This window comes from Schistocerca gregaria, chromosome 4, assembly GCF_023897955.1.
Source record: "Schistocerca gregaria isolate iqSchGreg1 chromosome 4, iqSchGreg1.2, whole genome shotgun sequence".
NCBI lineage: Eukaryota > Metazoa > Arthropoda > Insecta > Orthoptera > Acrididae > Schistocerca > Schistocerca gregaria.
In genome coordinates, this window is record NC_064923.1 from 369136424 (window position 1) to 369164403 (window position 27980).

The 27980-nt window shown below is 43.0% G+C and overlaps 1 protein-coding gene across 2 annotated transcripts in view; it reads left to right on the forward strand.

Annotated features, from left to right (window-relative positions):
* Nucleotides 1-27980, forward strand: part of LOC126365867 (facilitated trehalose transporter Tret1-like) — a 459878-nt gene that overhangs the window by 351093 nt on the left and 80805 nt on the right. For both annotated transcript variants that reach the window (XM_050008548.1, XM_050008549.1), the window contains 2 exons: nt 3030-3232; nt 23732-23942. In XM_050008548.1, the coding sequence (XP_049864505.1) occupies nt 3030-3232; nt 23732-23942 (414 nt within the window). The remainder of the gene's footprint in view (nt 1-3029; nt 3233-23731; nt 23943-27980) is intronic.

The following is a 27980-nucleotide window of genomic DNA, read 5'->3' on the forward strand; positions in this document are numbered from 1 at the left end:
TTAGCAAATTTAAAAAGGGAAATGGATAGGTTAAAGTTAGATATAGTGGGAATTAGCGAAATTCGGTGGCAGGAAGAACAAGAGTTTTGGTCAGGTGAATACAGGGTTATAAATACAAAATCAAATAGGGGTAATGCAGGAGTAGGTTTAATAATGAATAAAAAAAATAGGAGTCCGGGTAAGCTACTACAAACAGCATAGTGAACGCATTATTGTGGCCAAGATAGACACGAAGTCCATGCCTACTACAGTAGTACAAGTTTATATGCCAACTAGCTCTGCAGATGATGAAGAAATTGATGAAATGTATGATGAGATAAAAGAAATTATTCAGGTAGCGAAGGGAGCCGAAAATTTAATAGTCATGGGTGACGGGAATTCGACAGTAGGAAAAGGAAGAGAAGGAAACTACTAGGTGAATATGGATTGGGGCTAAGAAATGAAAGAGGAAGCCGCCTGGTAGAATTTTGTACAACAACAACAAGACATATCCGCTTTAGCTGCAGTAATTATTTATTCAAAGCACGAACGGTTTTGATATTTTAAAATCCCGTCTTCAGGTGTCTGAAATTATTGTATCTGGTAAGACATAACATGCGAATGGGCCACTCAGTGCAAGAGCTCCAGTCACTGTCCAGTACAATATATCTGTTGTAAGGATTATGGTTTTAGTTTTCTCTTTGTTTAGCTAATGTTAATGCCCCTTTAATTATTTCCTTATGCTCTTTGTAAATTTTCTGTAACTACTAAGAGAGACAGGTTGCATTTCTCCGCCTAGAGCGCAGTTTTCATATCAAGAGAGATGTTTCAGAGTACTGGAAAACGACTCATAGGTTTAAGTATAAAGAAATTACAGCCATGAGTTTGGTTTTTTAGTCTGTTATCCTTAATGTAGGACACGCTCAGCTCTACGTGGCATAGTGCCACCTGCCATTACTGCTGTACACGTTTTTTAATTTATTTACACATCAAGTTCCGTAGGACCAAATTGAGGAGCAAATCTTCAAGGTCATGGAACGTGTCAGTACATGAACTTACAACATAAATGTTATAACACATAAAAATAAAGGTTCATGAACCTGAAAAAAAGTCAGACCATAAGTTTAAGTAAACGCTATCAGCAATACAATAATAATCAGCTTAATTCTTCAAGGAACTCCTCGACAGAATAGAAGGAGTGATCCATGAGGAAACTCTTCAGTTTCGATTTGAAATCACGTGGATTACTGCTAAGATTTTTGAATTCGAGTGGCAGCTTATTGAAAATGGATGCAGCAGTATACTGCACACCTTTTTGCACAAGAGTTAAGAAAGTCCGAACCAAATGGAGGTTTGATTTCTGCCGAGTATTAACCGAGTGAAAGCTGCTTATTCTTGGGAATGAACTAATATTGGTAACAAGAAACGACAATAAGGAATATACGTATTGAGAGGCCAATGTCAAAATACCCAGACTCGTGAACAGAGGTCGACAAGAGGTTCGTGAACTCTCATCACTTATTTCCCGAACCGCCTGTTTCTGAGCCAAAAATATCCTTCTAGAATGGGAAGAGTTACCCCAAAACATAATACCATACGACATAAGTGAATGAAAATAAGCAAAGTAGACTAATTTACGTGTCGAAGTATCACTCACTTTTGATACCGTTCGAATAGTAAAAATGGCAGTATTAAGTGTTTGAACAAGGTCCTGAACGTGGGCATTCCACGACGGCTTACTATCTATCTGAACACCTAGAAATTTGAACTGTTCTGTTTCACAAATCATATGCCCTTTCTGTGAGACTAAAACGTCAGGTTTTGTTGAATTGTGTTTTAGAAACTGTAAAAACTGAGTCTTACTGTGATTTAACATTAGTTTATTTTCTACAAGCCCTGAACTGAGGTCATGTACTGCACTATTTGAAACCGAGTCAATGTTGCACACAACATCCTTTACTACCAAGCTTGTGTCATCAGCAAACAGAAATATTTTAGAGTTACCCATAATACTAGAGGGCGTATCATTTATATAAATAAGGAACAGGAGCGGCCCCAACTCTGATCCCTGGGGCACCGCCCACTTGACAGTACCCCACTCAGATCCCACATCACAGCTGTTATCAACATTGTGAATAATGACCTTTTTCTGCCTGTTGCTATAGTAAGAAGTGAACCAATTGTGAGCTAATCCCCTTATTCCTTATATGGTCCAATTTCTGGAGCAATATTGTGAGATCAACACAGTCAAATGCCTTTGTTAAATAAAAAAAAATACGCCAAGCGCGAAACTTTTTGTGTAGCCCATCCAGTACCTCACTGAGAAAAGAGAATATAGCATTTTCAGTTGTCAAACGACTTCTAAAGCCGAATTGTACATTTGATAGCAAATCGTGTGATATAAAATGATCAATTAACCTTACATACACAGTCTTTTCGATAACTTTTGCAAACAGTGATGGGATAGAAATAGGTCTAAAATTATCTACATTATCCCTTTCATCCTTTTTATAAAGCGGCTTTACTACTGAGTACTTTAATAGCTCATGAAACTGACCATCCCTAAAGGAAAAATTACAAATATGGCTAAATACAGGGCTAACATGTGCAGCACAGTACTTTCATATTCTACTAGGCACTCCATCATAACCATGAGAGTCCTTAGTCTTCAGTGATTTAATTATTGACTCAATCTCCCTCTTGTCTGTATCACAGAGGAGTATTTCAGACATCAATCTCGGAAAGGCATTTGCTAAGAAATTTATATGATTTCCTGTAGAAAGTAAATTTTTATTTAATTCACCAGCAATGGTCAGAAAATGATTGTCAAGTACTGTACATTTATCTGATTCATCAGTAACAGAAATATTATTACTGCGAACTGACTATATCATCGACCTTGTGCTGCTGACCAGACACGTCCTTCATAGCTGACCATATGGCTTTAATTCTTTCCTGTGAATTAGCTATTTTATTTTCCGGGCGTAGCCCCTAATGACACTGCACCAGTCGAGCGTCTGAGCCGCAGCTGGTGGCTCGTGTGTCGACAGGCAGCATCAACCTGATCTGCGTGCCGCTGGGCTGCCTTCTGTCGGGCCCGCTGTCGACGCCCATCGGGCGCCGGCCGGCCATGATGCTGGTCAACCTGCCGCTGGCCGCCGCCTGGCTGCTCTTCCACTTCGCGCAGTCGGTCGGCATGCTGTACGCCGGGCTCGCGCTCGCCGGCGCGTCCGGGGGACTGCTCGAGGCGCCGGTGAGTCTCCTCCCACCAGCCGGCTCGCCGGCAGCTCTACTGCGTATTCTGTCACCTGGACATTCCTGACTGTTATAACCTACCGTGATAAATAAACGCTTTTACAGTACCAATATTTACTGCCCATCAAACACCACTACTACTTAAACCGTCGGAGTGGCCTAGCGGTTCTAGGCGCTACAGTCTGGAACCGGTATGCTGCTACGGCCGCAGGTTCGAATCCTGCCTCGGGCAGTTAGGTTTAAGTAATTCCAACAAGCGAACCTCCCCATCGCACCCCCCTCAGATTTAGTTATAAGGTGGCACAGTGGATAGGCCTTGAAAAACTGAACACAGATCAATCAAGAGAACGGGAAGAAATTGTGTGGAACTATGAAAAAAATAAGCAGAACAGAGTAGTCCATGCGCAAGATAGCAACATCAAGCATAATGTGAGCTCAGGAGCGCCATGGTCCCGTGGTTAGCGTGAGCAGGTGCGGAACGAGAGGTCCTTGGTTCAATTCTTCCCTCAAGTGAGAAGTTCAATTTTTTATTTTCAGACAATTATCTGTCCGTCCGTCCGTCCAGTGCGAGGTAACTGCGCCTTAGTATGGGGAGGGCAAGTGAAATACTCTGTGCAAAGATACTATGATTTTGCCAAGCTGCACAGGTACACAGAGCAGTATTGTTTACGTGATCGTATGTCTATTATCAAAGTTCAGGCACTCACACATAATCAACTTCGCTCTCCAAAATTCCAGGACATGTTCAGATTTGCGTGGACATATGCAGGATTTGACGGTCTACCCACGGAAAAATTTGAAAACGTTAAAAACATATGTTTTGACAGAGCACAGGGAAAGTTGTGCGACTGTGAAACTGTTGCATTCATTTGTTGCAGTTTATGTCACAAACTCTTATGTTTTCATCACTTTTTTGGGAGTGATTATCACATCCACAAGAAAACCTAAATCGGGCAAGGTAGAAGAATATTTTTACCCATTCGCCAAGTGTACAAGTTAGGTGGGTCGACAACATATTCCTGTCATGTGACGCACAAGCCGTCACCATTGTCGTATAGAATATATCAGACGTGTTTTCCTGTGGAGGAATCGGTTGACCTATGACCTTGCGATTAAATGTTTTCGGTTCCCATAGGAGAGGCACGTCCTCTCGCCTACTAATCGCACGGTTTTGCGGTGCGGTCGCAAAACACAGACACTTATTACAGTAAACAGAGACGTCAATGAACGAACGTACAGATCATAACTTTGCGAAAATAAAGAAAGGAAACTTTTCACTCGAGGGAATACTTGAAGCAAGGACGTCTCTTTCCACAGCTGCTCACGCTAACCGCGGGACCACGGCGCTCCTAAGCTCACACTATCCTTGATGTTGCCTCTCTTACGCATGGACTACTCAGTTTGGATATTTTCCTTTTTGTTTCATAGTTCCACACAACTTCTACCTGTTTTCTCGATTGATCTGTGTTCAGGTTTTCAAGGCCTATCCACTGTGCCAACTTATAACTAAATCTGAGGGGGGGTCCGATGGGAAGGTTCCCTTGTAAGTCTAGGGGACTAATGACCTCAGATGTTAAGTCCCATAGTGCGTAGAGCCATTTGAACTATCCAGTATGGTACGAGGGAACGAAATGAAAGTTCTCTGTATGGGAGGATATTCGATGTTATTTCAGTCGTTGCAAAATCGAGTCAGATTTCGAAATAACTTATGAGCCCACTTACTAGTGCAACGTTGCATCCCCTCTGCCCTGAATATAAGCACTGATTGGATTGAGAAAGCTGCCATAAAGCCATTGCATCCTCTCCTGAGGCAAGCTGGACCACAGCTGTTGTAACTAGCCCTTGATCTCCTGGATACTGGCACTGAATGGAGTAGACATCCCAGCTGTACATGTTCTCTCAGAGACAGATCCGTGGATGTTATTTGCCACTAGTGTATCTCAGCATGACGCGAAAGTTCGTAAAGACACATGTAATCTATGGACATGCATTTTCTGCCGAAAAATGACGCCACAATACTGCTACATGAGGGACAACATATAGGGACGCAGGCTACGATAGTCTTGCATGAGAGACAACATATAAGGATGCAGGATGTCTGTGATATATCGAGAAGGAGGGCACTGCTGTTTCTGACAATGTCTGCTGATGTCAGCACATTTTTGGTGTCGGCATTCCAGTGACTGGCTATGTCAGCACATTCTGGTGCCAGCTATCCCAGTTCTGACAAAATTTACTTTGTTATATTCAAGGTCACTGACCATCCCTCCCCTATTTTCCTCTCAGGTAACTGCAAAGGGTGAACATAATCATGCTCCCAGCCAACTGCCCACTGTTTTCGGGCAACAAGCTCTCCATTCTACATACATGCTCTGTAGAAACACAGCCATAACTAAGTGTGGATCCCTATCTGCAGATTGGTTAAACTGGCCATAAAAATTGGGAAGAAATGCCAAATTGGTAGGAAGCCTAATCCAGAAATTAGCTGTATAATTGTTAGATTGGTAAGACAGGTCGTAGAATTGGATGTGCAACTGGCGAAGTGGCACAACAACGTGTTAAATTGGTAAATTGGTAGGTGAGGTCAAAATGGAGATGTACCAGCCACCAAAAGGGAATAAAATTGAACACTTCATTCAGATGTCTATCTGCCTGCTGTGTCCTTTCCTACAGAAAAAGGCGTCTGCAGTGCATATGTAGTTGGACATTGTAAACAATTAGCTGGTTGACATCAAGTATGTAGGTGTTCACCCCACCACTTTTGAGCAACAGCCAATCACATTGTAATCTGTACTTAAAATTATCTGGACAATAGGCGTTATTTGTCAATCATGCATTGTTACTCTCAGCCAAGGGTTTTCACTGCAGTCAGACAATTTGCTCTCCATTTAAGGTCCGTGCCCACAACTGCTGAACCAACCGATGATACCCTCGATACTGTCGCTGGGACAGAGTTGACATTTGAGCTGTTTCCACATGTTCTGTTAGAGAGACGTATGGGGATCTTACTGGCCACTTGAGCACCTCAGTATCATGCAGACAGTTCATAGAGATACATGCCATGTGTGGACAAGCATTCTCCTGCTGTAAAATGGCGCCGTGGGGTACCAACAGTATTTCCTCAGTCACTACTACCCGTGACCTGAAGTCTTTTCTGATGGCTCACCACACCATGATGCCAGGCATAACACCACTGTGCCTCTCCGAAACATTGGAACAATGGGACCTCTTATATGTCATCGCCCTATTCACTGATAACAGTCATCAGGGGTAGCGCTGAATCCCGATTCATTGCTAAACACAGTGCAAAGCTAATCGTCAGCAGTTTATGTGTTTCAATCATGGCACGTTCCAAATGCAGCTATTTTTGTTGTGGTGTGTGCCTGGCTGCTGCTAGTCTCTGATCAGTGCTGTGAAATGTCTCACAATGTGACAGAGTTTCCATTACTTGTTCTTGGTTGGCAGGATCAGATGTGAAGGGATTACTACGTGCAGAATAAGGTGATCCTCCCTTATGGTGGCCACAGGTGGTCGACCAGAACTTCGATGACGTTCACATACAGTTCAGCATCGGACCTCTGTCACATCTAAAGGCCTCATAAATTTGGTTATTCAGACAATCCGACGAGCCTGCTAAATGGAGACTCCGAATGAGGTCCCTTTCAAACTCCATCAAATGGTGGCAACGCCATCACTCTCGAATACACAGCATCCCCATGCCCTTCACACTGATGACTCAACATCTGACACTGTTCACATCCCTTTTTACCCTACCGGGCTTGTGAACACATGAGACAGACGTAAGGTCGTCCGACTGCAGTACCAGGTTGAAGTGAGCTACCACTATCAGTAGACGGGTACGAGCTACCATCGACTTCCTAAATGACCTATGATGCAGGAGTTATCAGATATTAAGCTGATAATGACGAATGATTTGGTATGTTGTTTAAGGGGAGCAATGGGAAATTCAGGGAAAGGTAACGCAGATCATGTAGCTCACCCCAGGTAGCGACGAATCAGGGGGGCAACAAGTGGCTGTAGCTCGCGCCAAACTACTTTGCGGTCACGCAGTTCGTACCGTAGTGGTGCTGCAGATGAGAAGCAGACATGTTGCCGTAGCTCAGGTGCTTCAGTCACGTGGTCTGGGCAGCACAATAGCTCACAGCTTCCATCGTTACCAAGAGATGTCAGTCCAAATGACAATTTAATATGGGCCAGACAAGATTTGTGCTTCCTGAGAATTGTCCTGGCGTATGCTGCTTAAATCGTTTCAGTTAAATGAAAGTTATACTATTCAGTTACCTGACGTTGTTCTCCGAATTTTAATGATAACTATATGCAGTGACCCGTAAACAAAATTACCAATATCTCACACAAGTCGTATGGCTGTATATACTTAGTGCGCAGCCAGAGTCGTTGCTACTAAGTAAGAAGATGTTATACTTGCTTCCACAGTTCTAGATTCACTTGTCGGTGCTAAAGTAACGAGCTAATTTGATATCTTGTGAAATATTTATAGTAAAAAATTTAACGAACTATCCGGGAAGAGAAAATTTGCTTTTAGGAAAAAACACTTTTCATCAAGTAAAGAACCAAAGCAAAAGGCAGCACGACACAGCTTTATATCGTTTTTTAGTTAGCAAATTGATAGTTGCAAACGACGTGGCATGAAACTAACGACTCATTTAGCTGCTGTCATAAGAAGTATTTTCAAAGCTAATATAATATTGAGAAAAAAGAGAAATACAACATATAGTATCAGGACAGAAAGGAATTATAAACATAAGCTGCCAGTGGACACTGATTTATGTCAATGGGAAGGGACCATTGTCCGTCATCGTCTTAATTATACATGTGGTGTCCGTTCTTTCAGACATGTGCGAAAGAGCAAAAGAGCACACACACACATGGCACAACAAAACCACGTGAAGTACAATCCATCAACGTCGCTTTTGGTGGGTGGCCTTCCTTTGTGTCCAGATTTGTTTCATCCACTCAGAATTAAGTCTCTTTCTTTCGTCAGACCACGATGTTCCAGTCCATTTTCTAATTTCCCTCTGACCAACTTTCCAAGCAAATATCTTTTGCTTGAATGTTTTTCTATCTGTAACGTCTGCCTGAGGTATACCACATATTTAAGATCCTCATTAATCGCAGCGATCCATATAATTGGCTCAGTTTTGGCCTCTGTTTTCATAGAATTCTACTATTTGTTTTGTCAAGCTAGTACGTCCATTCTTTTAATGCGCCCATAAAATTTAAGTCTTCGTTTTCTCATGTCACCATAGATGTCTGTGTCTTCTTCTATTTCCTTATTACTTCTCAGCCTATAAGTTTCTCCATCAGTAATTTTTGGGCCTAATGTTTTCCTAATAATCTTTATTTCTTTCTTTTGAATTTCTTAATTATCCCTCTTTCTGTTCAAAATTAAAGTTTCTGCTCCATAAAGACATTCAGGTAATGCCTAAGCTGACTGAATCTAGAAAGTGATATTTTATTATAAATATTTTGCGTTAATCTGAATGCAGTTGCCATCTTTTGACAGCGATCTTCGTTTGCAGCCTTTTCCAGATCGTTTTCTTGTATGGCCAGCCGGAGTGGCCGTGCGGTTCTAGGCGCTACAGTCTGGAGCCGAGCGACCGCTACGGTCGCAGGTTCGAATCCTGCCTCGGGCTTGGATGTGTGTGATGTCCTTAGGTTAGTTAGGTTTAATTAGTTCTACGTTCTAGGCGACTGATAACCTTAGAAGTTCAGTCGCATAGTTCTCAAAGCCATTAGAACCACTTGTTTCTTGTATGATTTCCCCCAAGTATTTAAACTGAGAACCCTTTCTATTTTTCCATATTTTGTCTTCAAAAACTTTGGTGCTTGTTTGTTGCATCTCATATATTCCGCTTTTTCGAATAATATTTGTAGTCCTACTTTTTCTGCAATTTCTTTAAGAATTTCAATTAGTTTTGATAATATCCCTAGCTAAAATTGCCAGATCATCTGCAAAGGCGAGGCAGTCTACTCTGATATTACTTCTGCCTAACTTGATTGATTGATCTACATTTTGACTCGACTTTTGCCCTCTCCATGCTGCAACCACCTTTTCCAAAACACAGTTAAACAGTAGCGGGAAGAGTCCATCTCCCTATCTAACACCAGTGTTTACATCTAATGGTTCAGAAATTTCTCCCATTAATTTAACTTTAGTGCTAGTGTCAGTTAACGTTGCCTTAATCACTGTTAGAGTTTTATTATCTAGCTCTTGCTCCTCTAAAATTTGGAAAAGACAATCACGATTAACGTGAGTCGTAGGCCTTATTAAAATCCACAAATTTACATAATTAGTTTTAAATGTTGAATTTGTTCCAAACAGGATCTGTTTGGTCTGAAGCCTGCTTGATATTCTCAATTTTAGGTTCTAATTGTTCTTGGACTCGATCAAGTAAACAATGCGAGAGAATTTTGTATGTGACCGTGAGAAGAGAGATTCCTCGGTAATTATTAACATCGGTTCTATCCCCTTTTTTATGCAATGAATGAATCAGGGCAGTTTTCCAGTCCTCTTATATTTTCTCAGTTTGCCAGATATGTCCTATTAGTTGAGTCATCTCGTTTACAATGTTAGGGCCACCTGGTTTTAGTAGTTCTGCAGTTATACAGTCTTCTCCTGATACTTTATTGTTTTTAAGTCTTCTGATTTGTTTATTTATTTCGATTTCGTCAGGTTCTTTAAAGATAGCGTTGGTGTTATTAGCCTGCTGTGGTTCGAATTTATTAGCTGGTTCTGGACAGTTTAATAGTTTTTCAAAATAATTGGCAAATACCTTACAATTTTCCTGGTTGTTAAGAGTCAAACAGCCGTTTTAATTTTTGAAGCAAAGACTTTGAAGTTGATAACCAGTTAGTATTGTTTTTAATGTTTTATAAAAGTTCCTGATATTGTTCTTTTGGAAGTCTTTTTCTGTTTCTAAAGGTTAATCATTTTCATAGCTTCTTTTAGCCTGTCGGATTAATTTAGATTTTTTTTTCATACAGTTAGAAAGGTTCTACACGTATTTTCAGTTTTGTTACAATACCAATTGTTCAATGCCTCATGCCTAGACTTAACTGCTATTTCAGAATACGCTTTCCACCAAGAGTGTTTTTGTTTCTTTCGAAGCGGAATTACATTTTGTGCTGTTTTGATTAACTTTTCTTTTAGGCTTTACCAATTGTGGGAGTGTTTTTTGTCAAATTCACTTGTTAGAGTTGGGGTTATTTTAGCTGTGTCAAAATTTGGGATAACATTTTTTGAGGTTGAAGTTTTACTTTTATTTGCATTAAATAATTAGCCCCTTTCCTAACTTGGGCATTTAAAATTTCTTTATAGTTAGGGCATGAAATTTTTAGATGATCGATTTGTTTAGAGGGTTTTCCTTTAAAATGTGTTGACATGGTTTAAGTTTAAAATTTTTGCACGTTTCAACAAGTCTTTGGCAATTTTGGTTTGTCCATTTATGCCCAGGAAACCCACCAACCATTTTCTTATATTTTTCTCTTTACCCGATTGAGCATTATAATCACCTGTTAAAATTTTAACAAGGTTTGAGGGAACTTTCGAGATGATGCTTTCTAACGTTTCCCAAGATTCATTAACTTCTCCAGGTTTTTCACGGGTGTCCTCACTGGCTGGCATGTGGGCATTAAAGTGTATATCTTATTTGGAAATGTAAGAGAAATTGTCATTAGTCTATTATTAATGGTTTTTACCTCCATTATTGAATTTAAAATATTTTTGGAGACTGCAAAATCAACACTAAGATGTGGTGCATTATTAAGTATTATTTTATCATTTTTTTTAAAAAGACTATAATTACCGAAATCCAGGATTGTCCGTCATTGGTATTTCTTGAAGTGCCGAAATTTGAATCTTCTATTCTTTTAATGTATCTTCCAATTTATGAAGTTTACCTGATTGCAAAAGTGTTCGTATGTTAAATGTTGCAAAAAAAAAAGTGTTTGTTTTGGTTTTAAGTTGGCCAGAGGACTCAGACTTCCTCTGTTGAATCACACTGCATCTTAACCTGGTCGCCCCAGAATCCAAAACACCAGTTGCGCCAGTAATATTGGCGGTGGATTGACCACCTTGGGTAATATTGTGATTATCAAAATTCTCCATGATGATTGTACCTCGAATCAGATGGGGTTGAGTAGACTCATTGAGTGAACTCAGAGTGTTAAGACTGAAAGAGTTAATTGAAGAATATAAATTTCAGCCGCTCCACTGGTGAACAGACACTGAACACTTTGCCGCTTGCTGCAATACGGACGCAAATGGATTTAGTTTTATTTTGCCTTTGTGCGGAACTGCTTATTCTGTATTTGCAACTGTCCACCATATCTGGTGGAACGTTCACTATCCGGCACCTGTGGCCCGTGCGCCTAGGGTTAGGCAAGGTCATCTTCTAAGACCTTTAGTTACAAAGTCTTGAAGCCTGGAGTATATATATATTCAGACCCTAGTAGCTTAATCAGACCGTAACAGCAATGAAACATAGAAGGAAGATAAGGGTTTAAAGTTCTCATTTTCGAAGATATAGGAGATGGAGCATAAAATCTAGTTGTCGAATATTAGCCCTGCCCTGCTCAGAGGGGCCATCCTGATATTCACTTATGAACAGCACAGGAAACCAGAATATGGATGGCAAGACGAGGATTTAATTTAGCAGGAAACACTGTCTTAGGTATATACAGGGTGATAAATTTGAAAACTGAATAAATCACGGAATAATGTAGATAGAGAGGTACAAATTGACACACATGCTTGGAATGACATGGGGTTTTATTATAGCCAAAAAAAAATACAAACGTTCAAAAAATGGCGCTTCATCTGATCAGAATAGCAATAATTAGCATAACAAAGTAAGACAAAGCAAAGATGATGTTCTTTACAGGAAATGCTCAATATGTCCACCATCATTCCTGAACAATAACTGAGGTCGAGAAATAATGTTTTGAACAGCACTGTAAAGCATGTCCGGAGTTATGGTGAGGCATTGGCGTCAGATTTGTCATTTATACTGACTTTCTGATCACCCGGTATATCATGCCTGATATAGCATACCTGTACAATAGTGAAAAGAACTGGACATCTCTAAGGACATTGCATAGAAATTCCATATTTGCATGGATCAGAGAGAGAAGGCAGAAAAGCCCAAGATTCAAATCCCCGTGGTGTACAGAGAGTAGGAACCACGAACTGATCATCAGTAATCTGGGCCAGAAACGAAACTATCAGATTTTCTGACGAGCGCCTGTAGTCTCTTGCTAGTAGCGTCCCACTGTATATGTGCCAGTATATCGAAGGCACAGTTAACTGAATTTGATGTAGATCTTAATGAGAGCTTTTGGGTATGAGGTTGTACGTTTCTCGCCAGAGTTACCGAAGGCATTGGACGTGATTTGTCAGCTATGTATCAGAAATGGTTCCGTTGATCAAAGAACGGTGCACTTGTTCCGTAGACAGCAGCCTATGGACTCACGCCTAGGTCGCCACATCAGGCGAGAAATACAACTAGTGTCTATATTGCTCCCAGTGCGTTAGTCGTGGTCATCAGGAACGGTTTGTTGAGAGCTGAGCTACCAGCAAGGGTATCGCTTACCAATTTTCCTCTCGCATTTCATCGCCGTGGAACATGAGTCGTGTAGTGTAACGAAAATATTGGATGACTGGCGCGAATTTCTGCTGTGTGATAAGAGAAAACTCTATCACGACGACAGTAATTACCTTGTAGTTTTCATACCGAGAAAATGGAAGGAGCGATCCACATATAATTTGAAAAAACCTTTTATTGTCAAGATCGCATTAATTAATACTTATCATTGGAAGTATACATGATCGGCATGTATGGTGGCAAGGGGTGGGGGGAGGGGGGGGCTATGGGGGCTATAGCCCCGTCCAATGGAGTATCATATTACAGTAGATAAAATGAATTCAGAAATCAGCGAATATATTTCTCCTACAGATTCAATAGTTTTTTTAATAACTATGTAGCAATATAGGTTGCAATGTATTTCAAACACACTTTAAGGAAAGAATAAGAGCGGCAGATAGCTTACTTCCTAAACCAATAAATATCATTTAGCTTAAAATGGGCGTCTTATTTATTAAAACGCATTTTTTACCTTGAACTCCAAACCAGTTACCAAAAACTACTTTAAGCAAAACCAAATTTTACCAATTTGTCGGTGGAGGACCCCAACTCTCCCTTTGTTAAGCGATATTCCATTCCCCCCAACTCCTCCCCACCCCCATTAGCCCTTTACCGACTTCTAGAATCGCCCCTGATCCTCTGTGTAGCGAAGCAACTTAGGACACTTAAGAACAGCAAGGCCTCCCGTCCAGTTTTTATACTAGTCAGATTCCTTTCAGAGTATGCTGATACAATAGCTCTATATCTAACAATGATATACCTAAAGACTGGAAAGGTGCACAAGTCTCGTCAATACTTAAGAAATAAAACGGGAGTAATCTATTGAATTACAGACCCATATCACTAACGTCGATTAGCAGTAGGATTTTGGAACATATACCGTGCTCGAACATTATGAATTATCTCGAAGAAAGCGAGTCTTTACAAATAGTAACATGGATTCAGAAAACATCGTTCTTGTGAAACACAACTAGCTCTTTATTCTCATGAAGTAATGAGTGATATAGGCAGGGAACGTCAAACTGATTCCATATGTTTAGACTTCCAGAAGACTTTTGAAAGGATTGCTCACAAGGACTTCTAACTAAATTGCTTGCCTATGGAGTACTGTCTCAGTTGTGTGACTGGATTCGTGATTTCCTGTCAGAAAGATCACAGATCATAACTGACGGAAAGTCGTCAAATATAAGACAAGTAATGGCCGGCGTTTCCCAAGGAAGTGTTATTGGTCCTCTGTTGTTCCTGATCTACATAAATGAATTAGGAGAAAAGCTGAGCAGGCCTCTCAGATTGTTAGCAGGTGATGCTGTCATTTACCGTCTTGTTAAGTCATCAGAAGATCAAAACCAACTGCATAATTATTAAGATAAAATATCTATATTGCATAAAGCTGCAACTGAATCTAAATAACGTAAAACGAGAGCTCATCCATATGACTGCTGAAAGAAATCTGTCAAATTTCAGGTTGCACAATAAATCACACAAACGTTTACATACCTGAGGATAACAATACGGACGACTTAAAATGGAACGATTACATAGGGAATATTGTGGGGAAAGCAAACCAAAGACTGCGGGTTGTTGGCAGAACACTTAGAAAATGTAACAGATCTATTAAAGAAAAACTGCTTACTCTACGCTTGTCACCCTATTCTGGAGTACTGGTGAACGATGTTGGATCCACATCAGACAGGACTGACGGAGGACATCGAAAAAGTTCAGAGATGGGCAGCTCGTTTTGTATTATCGCTAAATGAGGGAGAGAGTGCCACGGACATGATACACAAATTAAGGTGGCAGTCATCAAAACAAAGGCCTTTTTTGCTGCGGCAGGAACTCCTCATGAAATTTCAAGCACCAACTTTCACCTCAGTGTGTGAAAATATTTTTTTGACGCCCACCTACAGAGGGAGGAATGATCATCATTATTTTATCAATTTTGCTTGGAGAACGCCTCAGCTTACACTGTAGGAAATGCTGCAACGAGCCGCAAGTTCTCTTGAAATGATTTTGTTACACCATTACCAGTTTCGGGCCCGAGCCCTTCTTCGCCTACAGAGCGTTGTGTACACAAATATAAAACTTGCGAGGATTCAACGCTACCATCTGATGAAGGGCTCAGGTCTGAAAGTAGCGATTGTATAATACAATTATTTCAAGAAAACTTGTGGCTGGTTGCAGTATTCCTTACAATGTAATTAGTGAAATGTTCATCATAATAAAATAAGAGAAATAAAAGCTCGCATAGAAAGATCTAGAGTTCGATTTTTCCTCTCGCTTTTCGAGAGTGGAACAGTAGAGAAGTAGCTTAAAGGCGGTTCCATGAACCCTTTGCCAGACACTTAACGGAGAATTGCAGAGTGAGTAATCATGTAGACGTAGATGTAGACGACGGTTTCGGCAGTTTAACGTGTCATCTTCTGATCTTTTGAAATTTTTGATCATAAATCGTGTTTATCAATCACACAATGTCGTCATTCAAATGGCTCAGAGAACTATGGGGCTTAACATATGAGGTCATCAGTCCCATACAACTTAGAACTACTTAAACCGAATTAACCTAAGGACATCACACACATCCATGCCCGAGGCAGGATTCGAACCTGCCACCGTTGCGGCCGCGGGGTTCCAGACTGAAGGGCCTAGAACCGCTCGGTCACAATGGCCGGCCATGTCGTCATTATGGCGGGGAATATGCAGCACCTTATACACAGGTCCGTCAAAAATAGAACCAGATACTGATATAAAGCACCTTGTGCAAATGAACTAGGAGACAGATACTTCGTGATATGTAATGAAGAAATAAGAGGAAATGAAGCAACTATGTCACAGTAACATTGCCCAAACAGTAGCATCAACGCACAGTGTGCCTCCCTGTCGCCGAAGCGCATACGTGTATTCTCGCACGCAAACGATCACAAAGGTGCCGAATGGCATCCTGCGATAGAGTGTTCCAAGCATCTTGAGCCTGTTATTCCAGTTCGACAATGCTACTTGCAGGCTCTGAAGAACGAGTAAATTCCCATTTCCCACACGTGGTCAATTGGCGAGAGATCTGGTGATCTTGCTGGCCAGGACAGTTGTTTTACACCGTGAAGAGCACGTTGCGTCTCAGCAGCCGTTTGTGTTCGTGCGTTGTCCTGCTGGAAACGCACATCACTTTCCTGACGGTGGAATGGCAGTAGCACGGGTATAAAAGCCTGTTTAATGTAGCAGGCACTATTTACTTAGCAGAAATGCCAAATGGGAGTGCGTGTTGTAACTGACGACACCCACGTTCTAAAGTTTTCTATGGGATCTGTGTGTCATGGGCAAATGCAGCTCACCAGGTCTACACCATACACGTGTAGGTCTTTTAGTCGCATACAAGAGGTGACCGAACGTGTAACCAATGGCACCCCATACCATCACGCCGGGTGATACGCCAGTACGACGATGACGAATACACGCTTTCAATGTGCGTTCACCGCGATGTCGCCAAACAACGATGCGACCATCACGAAGCTGTTAACAGAACCTCGATTCATCCGAAAAAATGATGTTTTGCCATTCGTGCACACAGTTTCGTGGTTGAGTACACCATCGCAGGCGCTCCTGTCTGTGATGCAGCGTCAAGGGTAACCGCAGCCATGGTCTCCGAGCTGATAGTCCATGCTGCTGCAGACGTCGACGAACTGATCATGCAGGTGGTTGTTGTCTTGCAAACGTCCCCATCTGTTGACTCAGGGGTCGAGACATGGCTGCACGATCCGTTACAGACATGCGGATAAGATGCCTGTCATCTCGACTCCTAGTGATACGAGGCAGTTGGGATCCAGAACGGCGTTCCGTATTACCCTCCTGAACCCACCGATTCCATATTCTGCTAACAGTCATTGTATCTCGACCAACGCGAGCAGCAATGTCGCGATACGATAAACCGCAATCGCGATAGGCTACAATCCGACCTTTACCAAAGTCGGAAACGTCATGGTACGCATTTCTCCTCCTTACACGAGGCATCACAACAACGTTTCACCAGGCAACGCCGGTCAACTGCTGTTTGTGTATGAGAAATCGGTTGGAAACCTTCCTCATGTCAGCATGTTGTAGGTGTCGCCACCGGCGCCAACCTTGTGTGAATGCTCTGAAAAGCAAGTCATCGTACAGTATGAACCGCATAGTTAATTCTTGGACGCCCCGCAGGAAGTTTTACTGTCTGATTTCTGTGTTGGTTTGACATCCATACCCGACTGCATCGTAAACTAGCTTAAGGAAACAGCTAACTTCACGGTCGACTGCATCCTGTCGCACTTTATGGCGGGTAAAGTATCGCCTGCAGCAAAAGAGAGTTAAACCTGCACATGACTTTCAGTAGAAGTACCGATGTACTCATTCCGCACACGTCTTATCAAACACGACGCTCACTTAAGCTGCTCACAATTACCCTCTGACTTTCCTTAGCAACTTTAAGATTATGCCCCCTCCAGTTGTTGAAGACATTTTTTTTACTTGAATGTCCCCTTGCATCAGCATTCACTTATTCTCTGTCAACTGACTTCGACGTATGGCCAATTTCCAAGTGCTTCAAAATCAAACTCCCTCTACACAGTCATTAAAATCCATCTCCACAGTAATATTGCAAATGTGAAAGTGACACTGTCTGTTTTACGTCTAAACCGCTGAAGCGATTCCGATTAAATTTGGCATGGAGACAGCTTCAAATGGTTCAAATGGCTCTGAGCACTATGGGACTGAACATCCGAGGTCATCAGTCCCCCAGAACTTAGAACTACTTAAACCTAACTAACCTAAGGATATCACACACATCCATGCCCGAAGCAGGATTCTAACTGCGACCGTAGCGGTCGCGCGGTTCCAGACTGAAGCGCCTAGGAGACAGCTTCAAGTATGAGGAAGTACATAAGCTCTTTTAGAAAGTGGGTAGTACAAGATATTTATTGATTTGAATAAGATTACGCGAATTAGGGAAACATATTTATTCTTTGAAAAAACTATTTGCTCTTGTTATTTTGAACTTTATTATACTTGTAAAAATGCTTTTATTTGTTGATTTGTTATATGTAATAGAACTAAACCTAATGAACACAATGCTTATACAATCCTCAACGAGTTTAATCCATACCCCCACACCAATATCATTAAATGCGAAAATAACTTCGTCTCTTACGTTTTCACAACCAAACCATTGAATTGATTTCGATGAAATTTGATATATGGAGGTGGCCTGAATCCTGAGGAAGACCACAGTCTACTTTGAAAAGTAAAAAAAGTGTAAAAAGCCTCAACCCCTAAGAGGGTGGAGTAAGGAATAGAGCATATCTTCTTAACATTGAACATAAACCATGATAAAGAATATTACATTGGTTGCATAAGGTGCACGTTGTACAGTTTACAGGTAGTTCAGCAACACAATACATAGATGCGTGCTTCTGCCCATGCTCCTACATACACTCTGCTCTGTAGCGGTACTGCGAGTGCCACCGCGTCCTTCGTATGGGGAGCTGGTGGGGGGATTGGGCGCGCACACCACAAGCTATGCTTAGCCGGACAGGCAGACATGTGAGCGTGGCTGACGTTACTACACATACAACCGCCTGCTTGCCATCACTCATCGGAACAAAACTACTGATACGTGAGTGCAGCCACGGAAACAGCTAGTAATGAATAAATCTCTCACCCACTGTATATATTGAGCCACTATCAGAATGACTACAAGGACAACGTGTGGTAACTGAGAATCATGACAGAGTCACATGCAACAAATTAGCGATACAGTAAATATTCGCCTGAAAATACAACATCTAAAATGCTGATCGTCAGTTCAGCTGATTTTTGTTTAAGGAATTTGTAATAGTAAGGCAAGAGACCCATATTCCAGATACCAAATGGTTCAAATGGCTCTGAGCACTATGGGACTTAACATCTGTGGTCATCAGTCCCCTAGAACTTAGAACTACTTAAACCTAACTAACCTAAGGACATCATACACATCCATGCCAGAGGCAGGATTCGAACCTGCGACCGTAGCAGTCGCGCGGTTCCGGACTGCGCGCCTAGAACCGCGAGACCACTGCGGCCGGCTCCAGATACCATTTACAGCTTTATAAAATTTGGCGACAGTAATGGTTCACAGAAAATGAAAATTCGTTCTTGAACTCTGTTCTGTATCCTTCGAGATTCTGTGTTCAAAATTCATGTATACTCAAAACATTATGAACTAATTTATTGGAATAAAAAAAAGTGCCTTTTACCACATTGGAGAAAGCGTTCCAAATTTCGGACAGTAGAGTCCCTAATTTTAGATTGTTAAATTTAAGGAAAATATATTGCTTTTTGGAATATAAAAGGAAACAACTTTATCTGCATAGCATTAACTGGCACCTTACATTATTTAGTTCAACATACACCACATATTTATGTTTTCCAACCATATTTTTCCGTTCCCACACACAATTCGTGAGCCCACTGGAAACATTTAATGCATTTTATCCACTTCTCGCCGTGTTGGCCATTTTTGTAGGGCTCAGAGAGTAGAGACATTCCTCATCTAAACTGTCTAAATCTGTAGTAACCAAGGCTGGTTCGGAGGAGGAGTCATCAGAGTCAATATCAATTTTGTCCTTCTTTTCAGTCGATTGGGAAGACTGTTTCACTATTGGGTGTCTTTTCTTTAAAGTTCTTTCAACCATGTATAGGAGGTGTTCGGCTTCCTTCTTCTTTCTTCAGACCTCTACAATGAAGCTTGTCGTTGCAATTTGTAAGGAAAAGTCACAGAGGAGAAACAAATTTAGAGTTTCGATTTGGTGAAGGGTTAGGAAAGGACGATGGAACTGGTGGTTGGACAGAAGATGCAGGTATTTCAGCTGCACTGGGAGCTGAAGAAACTTGTGTTTCTTGAAGGAAGTTGGATCAAAATATTTCAGAGTTGAAACGGGATATGTCACTTTTTCTGAACCCATTCAAAGCTACTTCAATTGTTGCAGCTCAGATGACAAACTATCAGATGGCCAGGCAAAATCATATAATGTAAAATCACAGTAACAAGCAAAACGAACGATATTTTCCTTTGGGTCTCACTTTGTTAGACCGGTTACAACCAAAACTATGCTCACTTTTTACAGTTTTCATTAAGCAAAACTCACTGCTTGTAGCACAGCGGAGCCGAAATACACTCCTGGAAATTGAAATAAGAACACCGTGAATTCATTGTCCCAGGAAGGGGAAACTTTATTGACACATTCCTTGGGTCAGATACATCACATGATCACATTGACAGAACCACAGGCACATAGACACAGGCAACAGAGCATGCACAATGTCGGCACTAGTACACTGTATATCCACCTTTCGCAGCAATGCAGGCTGCTATTCTCCCATGGAGACGATCGTAGAGATGCTGGATGTAGTCCTGTGGAACGGCTTGCCATGCCATTTACACCTGGCGTCTCAGTTGGACCAGCGTTCGTGCTGGACGTGCAGACCGCGTGAGACGACGCTTCATCCAGTCCCAAACATGCTCAATGGGGGACAGATCCGGACATCTTGCTGACCAGGGTAGTTGACTTACACCTTCTAGAGCACGTTGGGTGGCACGGGATACATGCGGACGTGCATTGTCCTGTTGGAACAGCAAGTTCCCTTGCCGGTCTAGGAATGGTAGAACGATGGGTTCGATAACGGTTTGGATGTACCGTGCACTATTCAGTGTCCCCTCGACGATCACCAGAGGTGTACGGCCAGTGTAGGAGATCGCTCCCCACACCATGATGCCGGGTGTTGGCCCTGTGTGCCTCGGTCGTATGCAGTCCTGATTGTGGCGCTCACCTGCACGGCGCCAAACACGCATACGACCATCATTGGCACCAATGCAGAAGCGACTCTCATCGCTGAAGACGACACGTCTCCATTCGTCCCTCCATTCACGCCTGTCGCGACACCACTGGAGGTGGGCTCCACGATGTTGGGGCGTGAGCGGAAGACGGCCTAACGGTGTGCGGGACCGCAGCCCAGCTTCATGGAGACGGTTGCGAATGGTCCTCGCCGATACCCCAGGAGCAACAGTGTCCCTAATTTGCTGGGAAGTGGCGGTGCGGTCCCCTACGGCACTGCGTAGGATCCTACGGTCTTGGCGTGCATCCGTGCGTCGCTGCGGTCCGGTCCCAGGTCGACGGGCAGGTGCACCTTCCGCCGACCACTGGCGACAACATCGATGTACTGTGGAGACCTCACGCCCCACGTGTTGAGCAATTCGGCGGTACGTCCACCCGGCCTCCCGCATGCCCACTATACGCCCTCGCTCAAAGTCCGTCAACTGCACATACGGTTCACGTCCACGCTGTCACGGCATGCTACCAGTGTTAAAGACTGCGATGGAGCTCCGTATTCCACGGCAAACTGGCTGACACTGACGGCGGCATTGCACAAATGCTGCGCAACTAGCGCCATTCGACGGCCAACACCGCGGTTCCTGGTGTGTCCGCTGTGCCGTGCGTGTGATCATTGCTTGTACAGCCCTCTCGCAGTGTCCGGAGCAAGTATGGTGGGTCTGACACACCGGTGTCAATGTGTTCTTTTTTCCATTTCCAGGAGTGTATTTTGGGTAAAAAGAAAAAAAACAGTGTTTCTGTTTAAATGCCGAACCTATATCCTATAATTTAACTACAAACTCTGATAGAAACACTACAGCTGCAGAACCAAAAGCTGAAAATTGGACGCTTTTTACTGCTGCCACCCTTTGTGTCCGTTTCCCAGTCATGTAAACATACCGCTACCGCTCTGGCACACCGCGAGCAGTACAGCATTAACAGCTTCACTGCAGTAACATGCCACGTAGAGGCATACGACACTTTGATAGAGTCAGGATAGTGGCTTCACTTTCAGCAGGTCATACACAGAAGACGTTGCAGATCGCTTACACGTCATTCAAAGAGGTGTGTCTAAGGTGCGAAGCGCCGTGCGGGGTAGCCGCGCGGTCTAGGGAGGCCTTGCCACCGTTCGCGCGGATCCCCTTGTCGGAGGTTCGAGTTCACTCTATGGCATGTGTGTGTGTGTGTGTGTGTGTGTGTGTGTGTGTGTGTGTGTGTGTGTGTGTGTGTGTCCTTAGCGTAAGTTAATTTAAACAGTGTGTAAGCCTTGGGACCGATGATCTCAGCAGTTTGGTCTCATAACAACTTACCACAAATTTCCAAATTTAAGGTGTGGAGCAAGTAAACGGAGACGGGAAATGTGAACGATAGACCTCGCAGTGGTCGTCATCGTTATGACAACACCAATGCAGGATCATTTCCTCTAACTGTCGGCTCGTAGGCGCCCAACATCAACTCCCTGTTGTCTAGGAGAGGTCAGTTCCAGTTTTTAACCAATATTGGAACTGACTTCGCCCGAGCAACTGCGATTCGCATCTCAGACCAAACAGTGCGTAGAAGATTGCATCAGGTTGGCCTTTATTTCAGAATAATAACGAAAAGATTTGCAGTGAACCAATGGAAACGACGCAGTTGAAGGACCTAGGCAGTGCCACATCGATAGAAATTTAAAATCCAGAGTATACTCGGGCAACTTAGGAAGAGACTTTTGAAAAAATAAAATCTCGCACATACGTTTCAGCGCTAATAGTTAAGTATTCGGCGACTATAGAGCGTCAGTCCTACATTTACAGCCTGGTTCTCGTGCTTCGGCTGAGGTGGTTGGCTCTAGATATCTCCTTACTTCGTGCAGCGTTGGATACTCGCCAACAAAACACACGCTTTCAGCCTCCGTTCTGCACTGTCGTTTATGCAGTGCTTCAGAAAGTGGATGACTATGGTGATTCTGACGTTTTAGAGGGTCAACAAGTAAATAAGAATATGACGTTACTTCACTGGAGTCTGAATATGACGTCAGGTAGTCAGATGATTGACAAATGCTCGTTAGTGGTACAAGATAAATACGCCTGTGCTCCAGCCAGCTCCTCCATGATACCCCTTCACAGAACACCAGCGTTAAAAACAACGGGGTACAATGGTCGAGCATCTACTCAAATGGCACAGATTTATGTAGTTAACGCTGAACGACGGTTGAGTTGTCGTAAAGAGCGACGCCACTGGGTAGGGATAACGGTAAACGAGTGATTTGGAGCGACGAATAACACTGTAGTCTGTGACAATCCCTTGGTAGGGTTTGGGTTTTGCGAGTGCCTAGAGAACATTTCCCGTCATCATGTGGAGTGCCAACAGTGAATTACGAAGGTGGTGTAACGGTACAGTGGTACTTCGCATTGTAATGATGTAGTTCCCTTATTGCCCTTAATTAAACGAAAAATCCGGTAGGGTATGAACGTATTTTACGGCATTGTGTACTGCGCACAGTAAAGGAGCAGTTCAGAGCTGATTATTGCATCAGCATAACAACGTATTGTCATGAAGCAACGTCTGTGAGACAGTGACTAGTGGACAATAACATTTTTGACCAGCCCAGAGTTGCGTGCTGATCCAAATGGAATGCCTTAGGATGAGTTGGAAGGACGTTTCGTTTTGGCCCCAGCATCAAAAATCACTAACTTCTTTATCTAAGGCTACGGAAGAATGGGCTGCCACTCCATCCTAGACATTCAGACACGTCAATGGTAGTGTCCCAAGCAGAGTTCATGCCAACATGAAGACGAGTCCATTAAAAGGTCTCTGGATACTTTTGACCAGACAGTGTATAATCTTTGCTATTTATTGTGACAGTGGGCGAGATACAGGACACGTTTTTCAGTGGCAAGCAGAAGAGAGCGGAAAAGAAGTTTGCGCAGAGCCTAGGGTGTGACGTCGCTGTGACGCTGCCGGCAGGTGCTGACGTACGTGGCGGAGATCACGGAGCCGCGCTTCCGCGGCGCGCTGTCGGCCACCAGCTCGACGTCGGTGATCGTGGGCGTGTTCACGCAGTTCCTGCTGGGCAACCTGCTGCCCTGGCGCACTGTGGCCCTCGTCAACCTCGTCTGCCCAGTCGCCGCCGTCATCGCGCTCTGCTTCGTGCCAGAGAGTCCACACTGGCTCGTCGGTGAGTACCCAATACGGACGACTTTTAGTCAAAGAGGAACTCTAATTTTAGTAGTAGAACTGACAGTGAGTATGAATGGTAACATTAAGATTTTGTTTGAATAGTTGGTGTCTGAATATTCAGTTGTACAGGTTCGTCTTGATCCCGTAAATTCTACATTTCACAACTACCTGTTTCGGTCATTGCCATCTTCAGATCATACAGTATTATGATGTTAAGTATCAACGTCAAAGTCTGTATATCTAGATACATAGTGAGCACTCACTATGTCAGTCGAAAGGTGTAATTCTTGAATTAGACGATGATGTTTCGGTTTTCGTTATTATGGGGTCGATGGAATAGTTCTATAGGAAAATTTTCTCAAAAAGTCCTCCAATACTATTCAATACCTGTTCGCCGTGTATGTTCATCGCATCTCCCGCATGCCAGCCGGCTGTACACAGCTGTGTAATGTTGGAACGTGCGGACACTCTCATTCGAGGTGATCAACGGATCACAGTGAACCACCTCGCTCCTCAACTGGGCGTCTCTCTTCATAGTGCTAACACATTCGTCCACCATTTCGAGCACTCAAAGATTTATACCCTTTGAGTTCCTCGCCGATTAACGAAAGACATTAAAGGGCAACTAGTATGGCCCAGTGAAGAATTCACACCATGGGAAGCAGTACTTGGACAGAGGCGAGGTTATGGATGCAGCAAGACGTTGGATCCGACATCGACCAGTAGAGAGGTACCATGCGGCCATAGAGGTTCTGCCAGTAAGGTGGCGTAAGGTCGTCGAACTGAACAGAGATAATGCTGAAAAAAAAAGTTTTGTAGTCAAAACAGTGGGGACTAATATTATGTATTAGAATCCTGAATAAAACCAACCTGCTTTCGGATAAAAATGTGTTGCGCTACTTATTCAACGCCCCTCGTATAATCTTCAGCATTTTTCTGTACCACGACTTTTCAAAAGCTTCTGTTCTCTTCACGTATGAACTGTCCATGTTTCCTTTCCATGCAAGGCTATACAAACACGTTGGCGGAAACGGAAAGTGTTAGGTCATGAAGCACCAATTCGATATTTATCAACCCTTGTGGAGATATTCATAGTGTAACGAATATTAAATAATTAAACTTTCATTTTAATCTGAACTGATCCCTATCAACAGCGATGTGATGCGTGACCCTTGAAGAATTTTTTGGCATAGCTGAAAAACAAGCTGTTTCAGTACGTGATGATTACTGGCTGGAGGCTCGTAAGAACGTATATGTCTTTCTATCGCATCGCGGGCACGCTTTGTGCGAGACAAGACAAACTTCGGTACATTTCTCAAGGCATTTGCGGTTTGAACTGCATTTTGGGGTCTTGCATTATCCTGCTGAAATGTGCCATTTAGTACCCTGGTCATGAAGCACACGACAACAGGGTTTACCAGTCTAAAAACATACTGGCGAACATTCACCTCCTCTTCAACAATTACCAAATTACTTCCATTACCATGGTAATTCCGCACACCATGGTTCAAAGAGTTCGAGAGGGTGTTGGGAATCGTTCCATAGTGTTACGTTCCAACAGATCATCTAGACATAAGATGGCGGCAATCTAGCCGCCACAAACAGGAAAGAGACTCATCGCTGAAGACGTCAGAACGCTACTTGGTGTTGCAGTTGACTCATACCATGCAAGTCTCCGTTGTTCATGATAAGGTAAATGGACGGACCTGCAAAATTACAGACCAATATTCTTAACATCAGTTCGCTGCAGAATTCTAGAACATATCCTGAGTTGGAATATAATAAATTTTCTGGATACCAAAAATCTTATGTCCACGAATGAGCACGGTTTTAGGAAGCGTCACTCGTGTAAAACTCAGCATGCCCTTTTCTCACATAATATACAGTAAACAATGGATGAAGGGCAACAGACTGATTCCATATTCCTAGATTTGCGGAAAGCGTTTGACACTGTGCCCCATTTCAGGCTGTTAACGAGAGTACAAGCATATGGAATAGGTTCCTAGATATGTAAGTGGGTCTGAGACCTCTTAAATAATAGAATCCAGTATGTAGTCCTCGATGGCGAGTGTTCATCAGAGACAAAGGTATTGTCGGTAGTAAGCAAAGAACGTGGAACAGGGCTGCTATTATATTCTATACACATAAACGATCTGGCAGACAGGACGGGCAGCAATCTGTGGTCGTTTGCTGACGACGCTGTAGTGTACAGGAAGATGTCGACGCTGAGTGATTGTAGGAGGACACAACATAACTCAGACAAAATTTCTGGTTGGTGTGGTGGAATGGCAGCGAGCTCCAATTGTACAAAAATGTAAGTTAATGCGGCGAGTAGGAGAAACCAACCCTTAATGTTTGGAACATCATTAGTAGTGACATACTTGACACAGCCATGTCATTTAAATATCTGGGCGAAAAGTTACAAAGCGATGCGAAATGGAATGAGCGTGGGAGACTGTGATAGGGAAGAAAAATGTTCGACTTCAATTTGTAGGGAGAAATTTAGGAAAATGCGGTTCATCTGTAAAGGAGACACCATATAAGACGCTAGTGCGACCTGTTCTTGAGTACTGCTAGAGTGTTTGGGATCTGCACCAGGTCGGATTAAAGAAAGACATCAAAGGAATTCAGAAGTGGGCTGCTAGGTTTGTTACTGTTAAGTTCGAATAACTTCAAGTGTTATGGGGGTGCTTCAGGAATATAAATCGGAATGCCTGGATGGAAGACGACGTTCATTTCGAGGAACACTATTGAGAAAATTTAGCGAAACAGCATTTGAAGCTGACTGCTGAACGATTCTACTGCCACCAAATACATTTCGGGTAAGGACCGCGAAGATAAGACATCATAAATTAGGGCTGATCTGGAGGCATACATGCAGTTGGTCGTCCCACGCTTTATCTGCGAGTGGAGCAGGAAAGGAAGTGACTAGTAGCAGTACAGGATGCCCCCTGCCACGTATCATATGGTGGCATGTGGAGTATGTGTGTAGGGATAGGTGTACATATAAATGCACATATAAGTAGTTAACAATGCATGGCAACTCGAGACGTTCTGAAAACCTACATTAACGTTAGACACATTCGACATTCAGCATGAACTGACAGCATTCTTAAGTTGCAGTAGTGACATTCTCCTGTACTGAAGATAAATTATCGTCAGGATGAAATTTTAATCAACAAAGGTACATAAATACTGAAGTATAAGTTTGACAGGATATGATCAAGACGTTTATGGAGCAATATTTCCATTTCTGTCAGTGTACCTTATAACCTGCTAAATGTTGTACAGAATTGAGCACTGCCCACAATCTTTGAGTTTTCCTACTTTGCTCGAGAATACTCTCACATTTCAGTGCAAAGTTGTTTCTTTGCGTGTTTTGAACCATATTTTTCATCTTAAAGTGGTCAGGACCCAGACTCGTCCAGTCGTCAGGAGAGAGCCGGGAGGGATGCAGTGGTCAGGTCCTAATTACGCTCAAGAGCGCAAAGAAAACATTATTGACAATAACATTTATTTGGTAGTAACACAGGATTGACTTCCACTAGCCCAGTGGAACTCCCTTGTCAGAGGAGGAAAGCTAGTGTACGGTGGACCAAAACCAATACGGCCAGTGCAGTGAAGAGTCAGATAGTGGCTGCTAAGCGACGGGCGGCTGTTGACCGCGGAATCTGGCGGCCTCCAACTCTGCATGCCGATCTCCAAAGTGATCTCGTGGTCGTCAAATATTTACACTCAGGAGATATGCCTCAGGTCCATATGAAGTACTCGCTGGCATGCAGGGGTCGGCTCTCAGCCCCTGTTTAGGAAACATGGGCTATCAGTATCAGCGATGCCAGTGGAATAGGATGAGCAGCAGCAGTGGGTACCCAAAGGTGGATGATAGTGTCCAGATCACACAGGTCAAGCCTCCAGCAGAACAGCAGGGTGATGGTGGTTTCCAGGCGCCATCAGCATGGCCTCGAATTTGGCAGAGCAGCTGACAGCAGCAGCGTCCTTCCAGTTGGACGTATGGACCCATAGACTGTAGGAGACA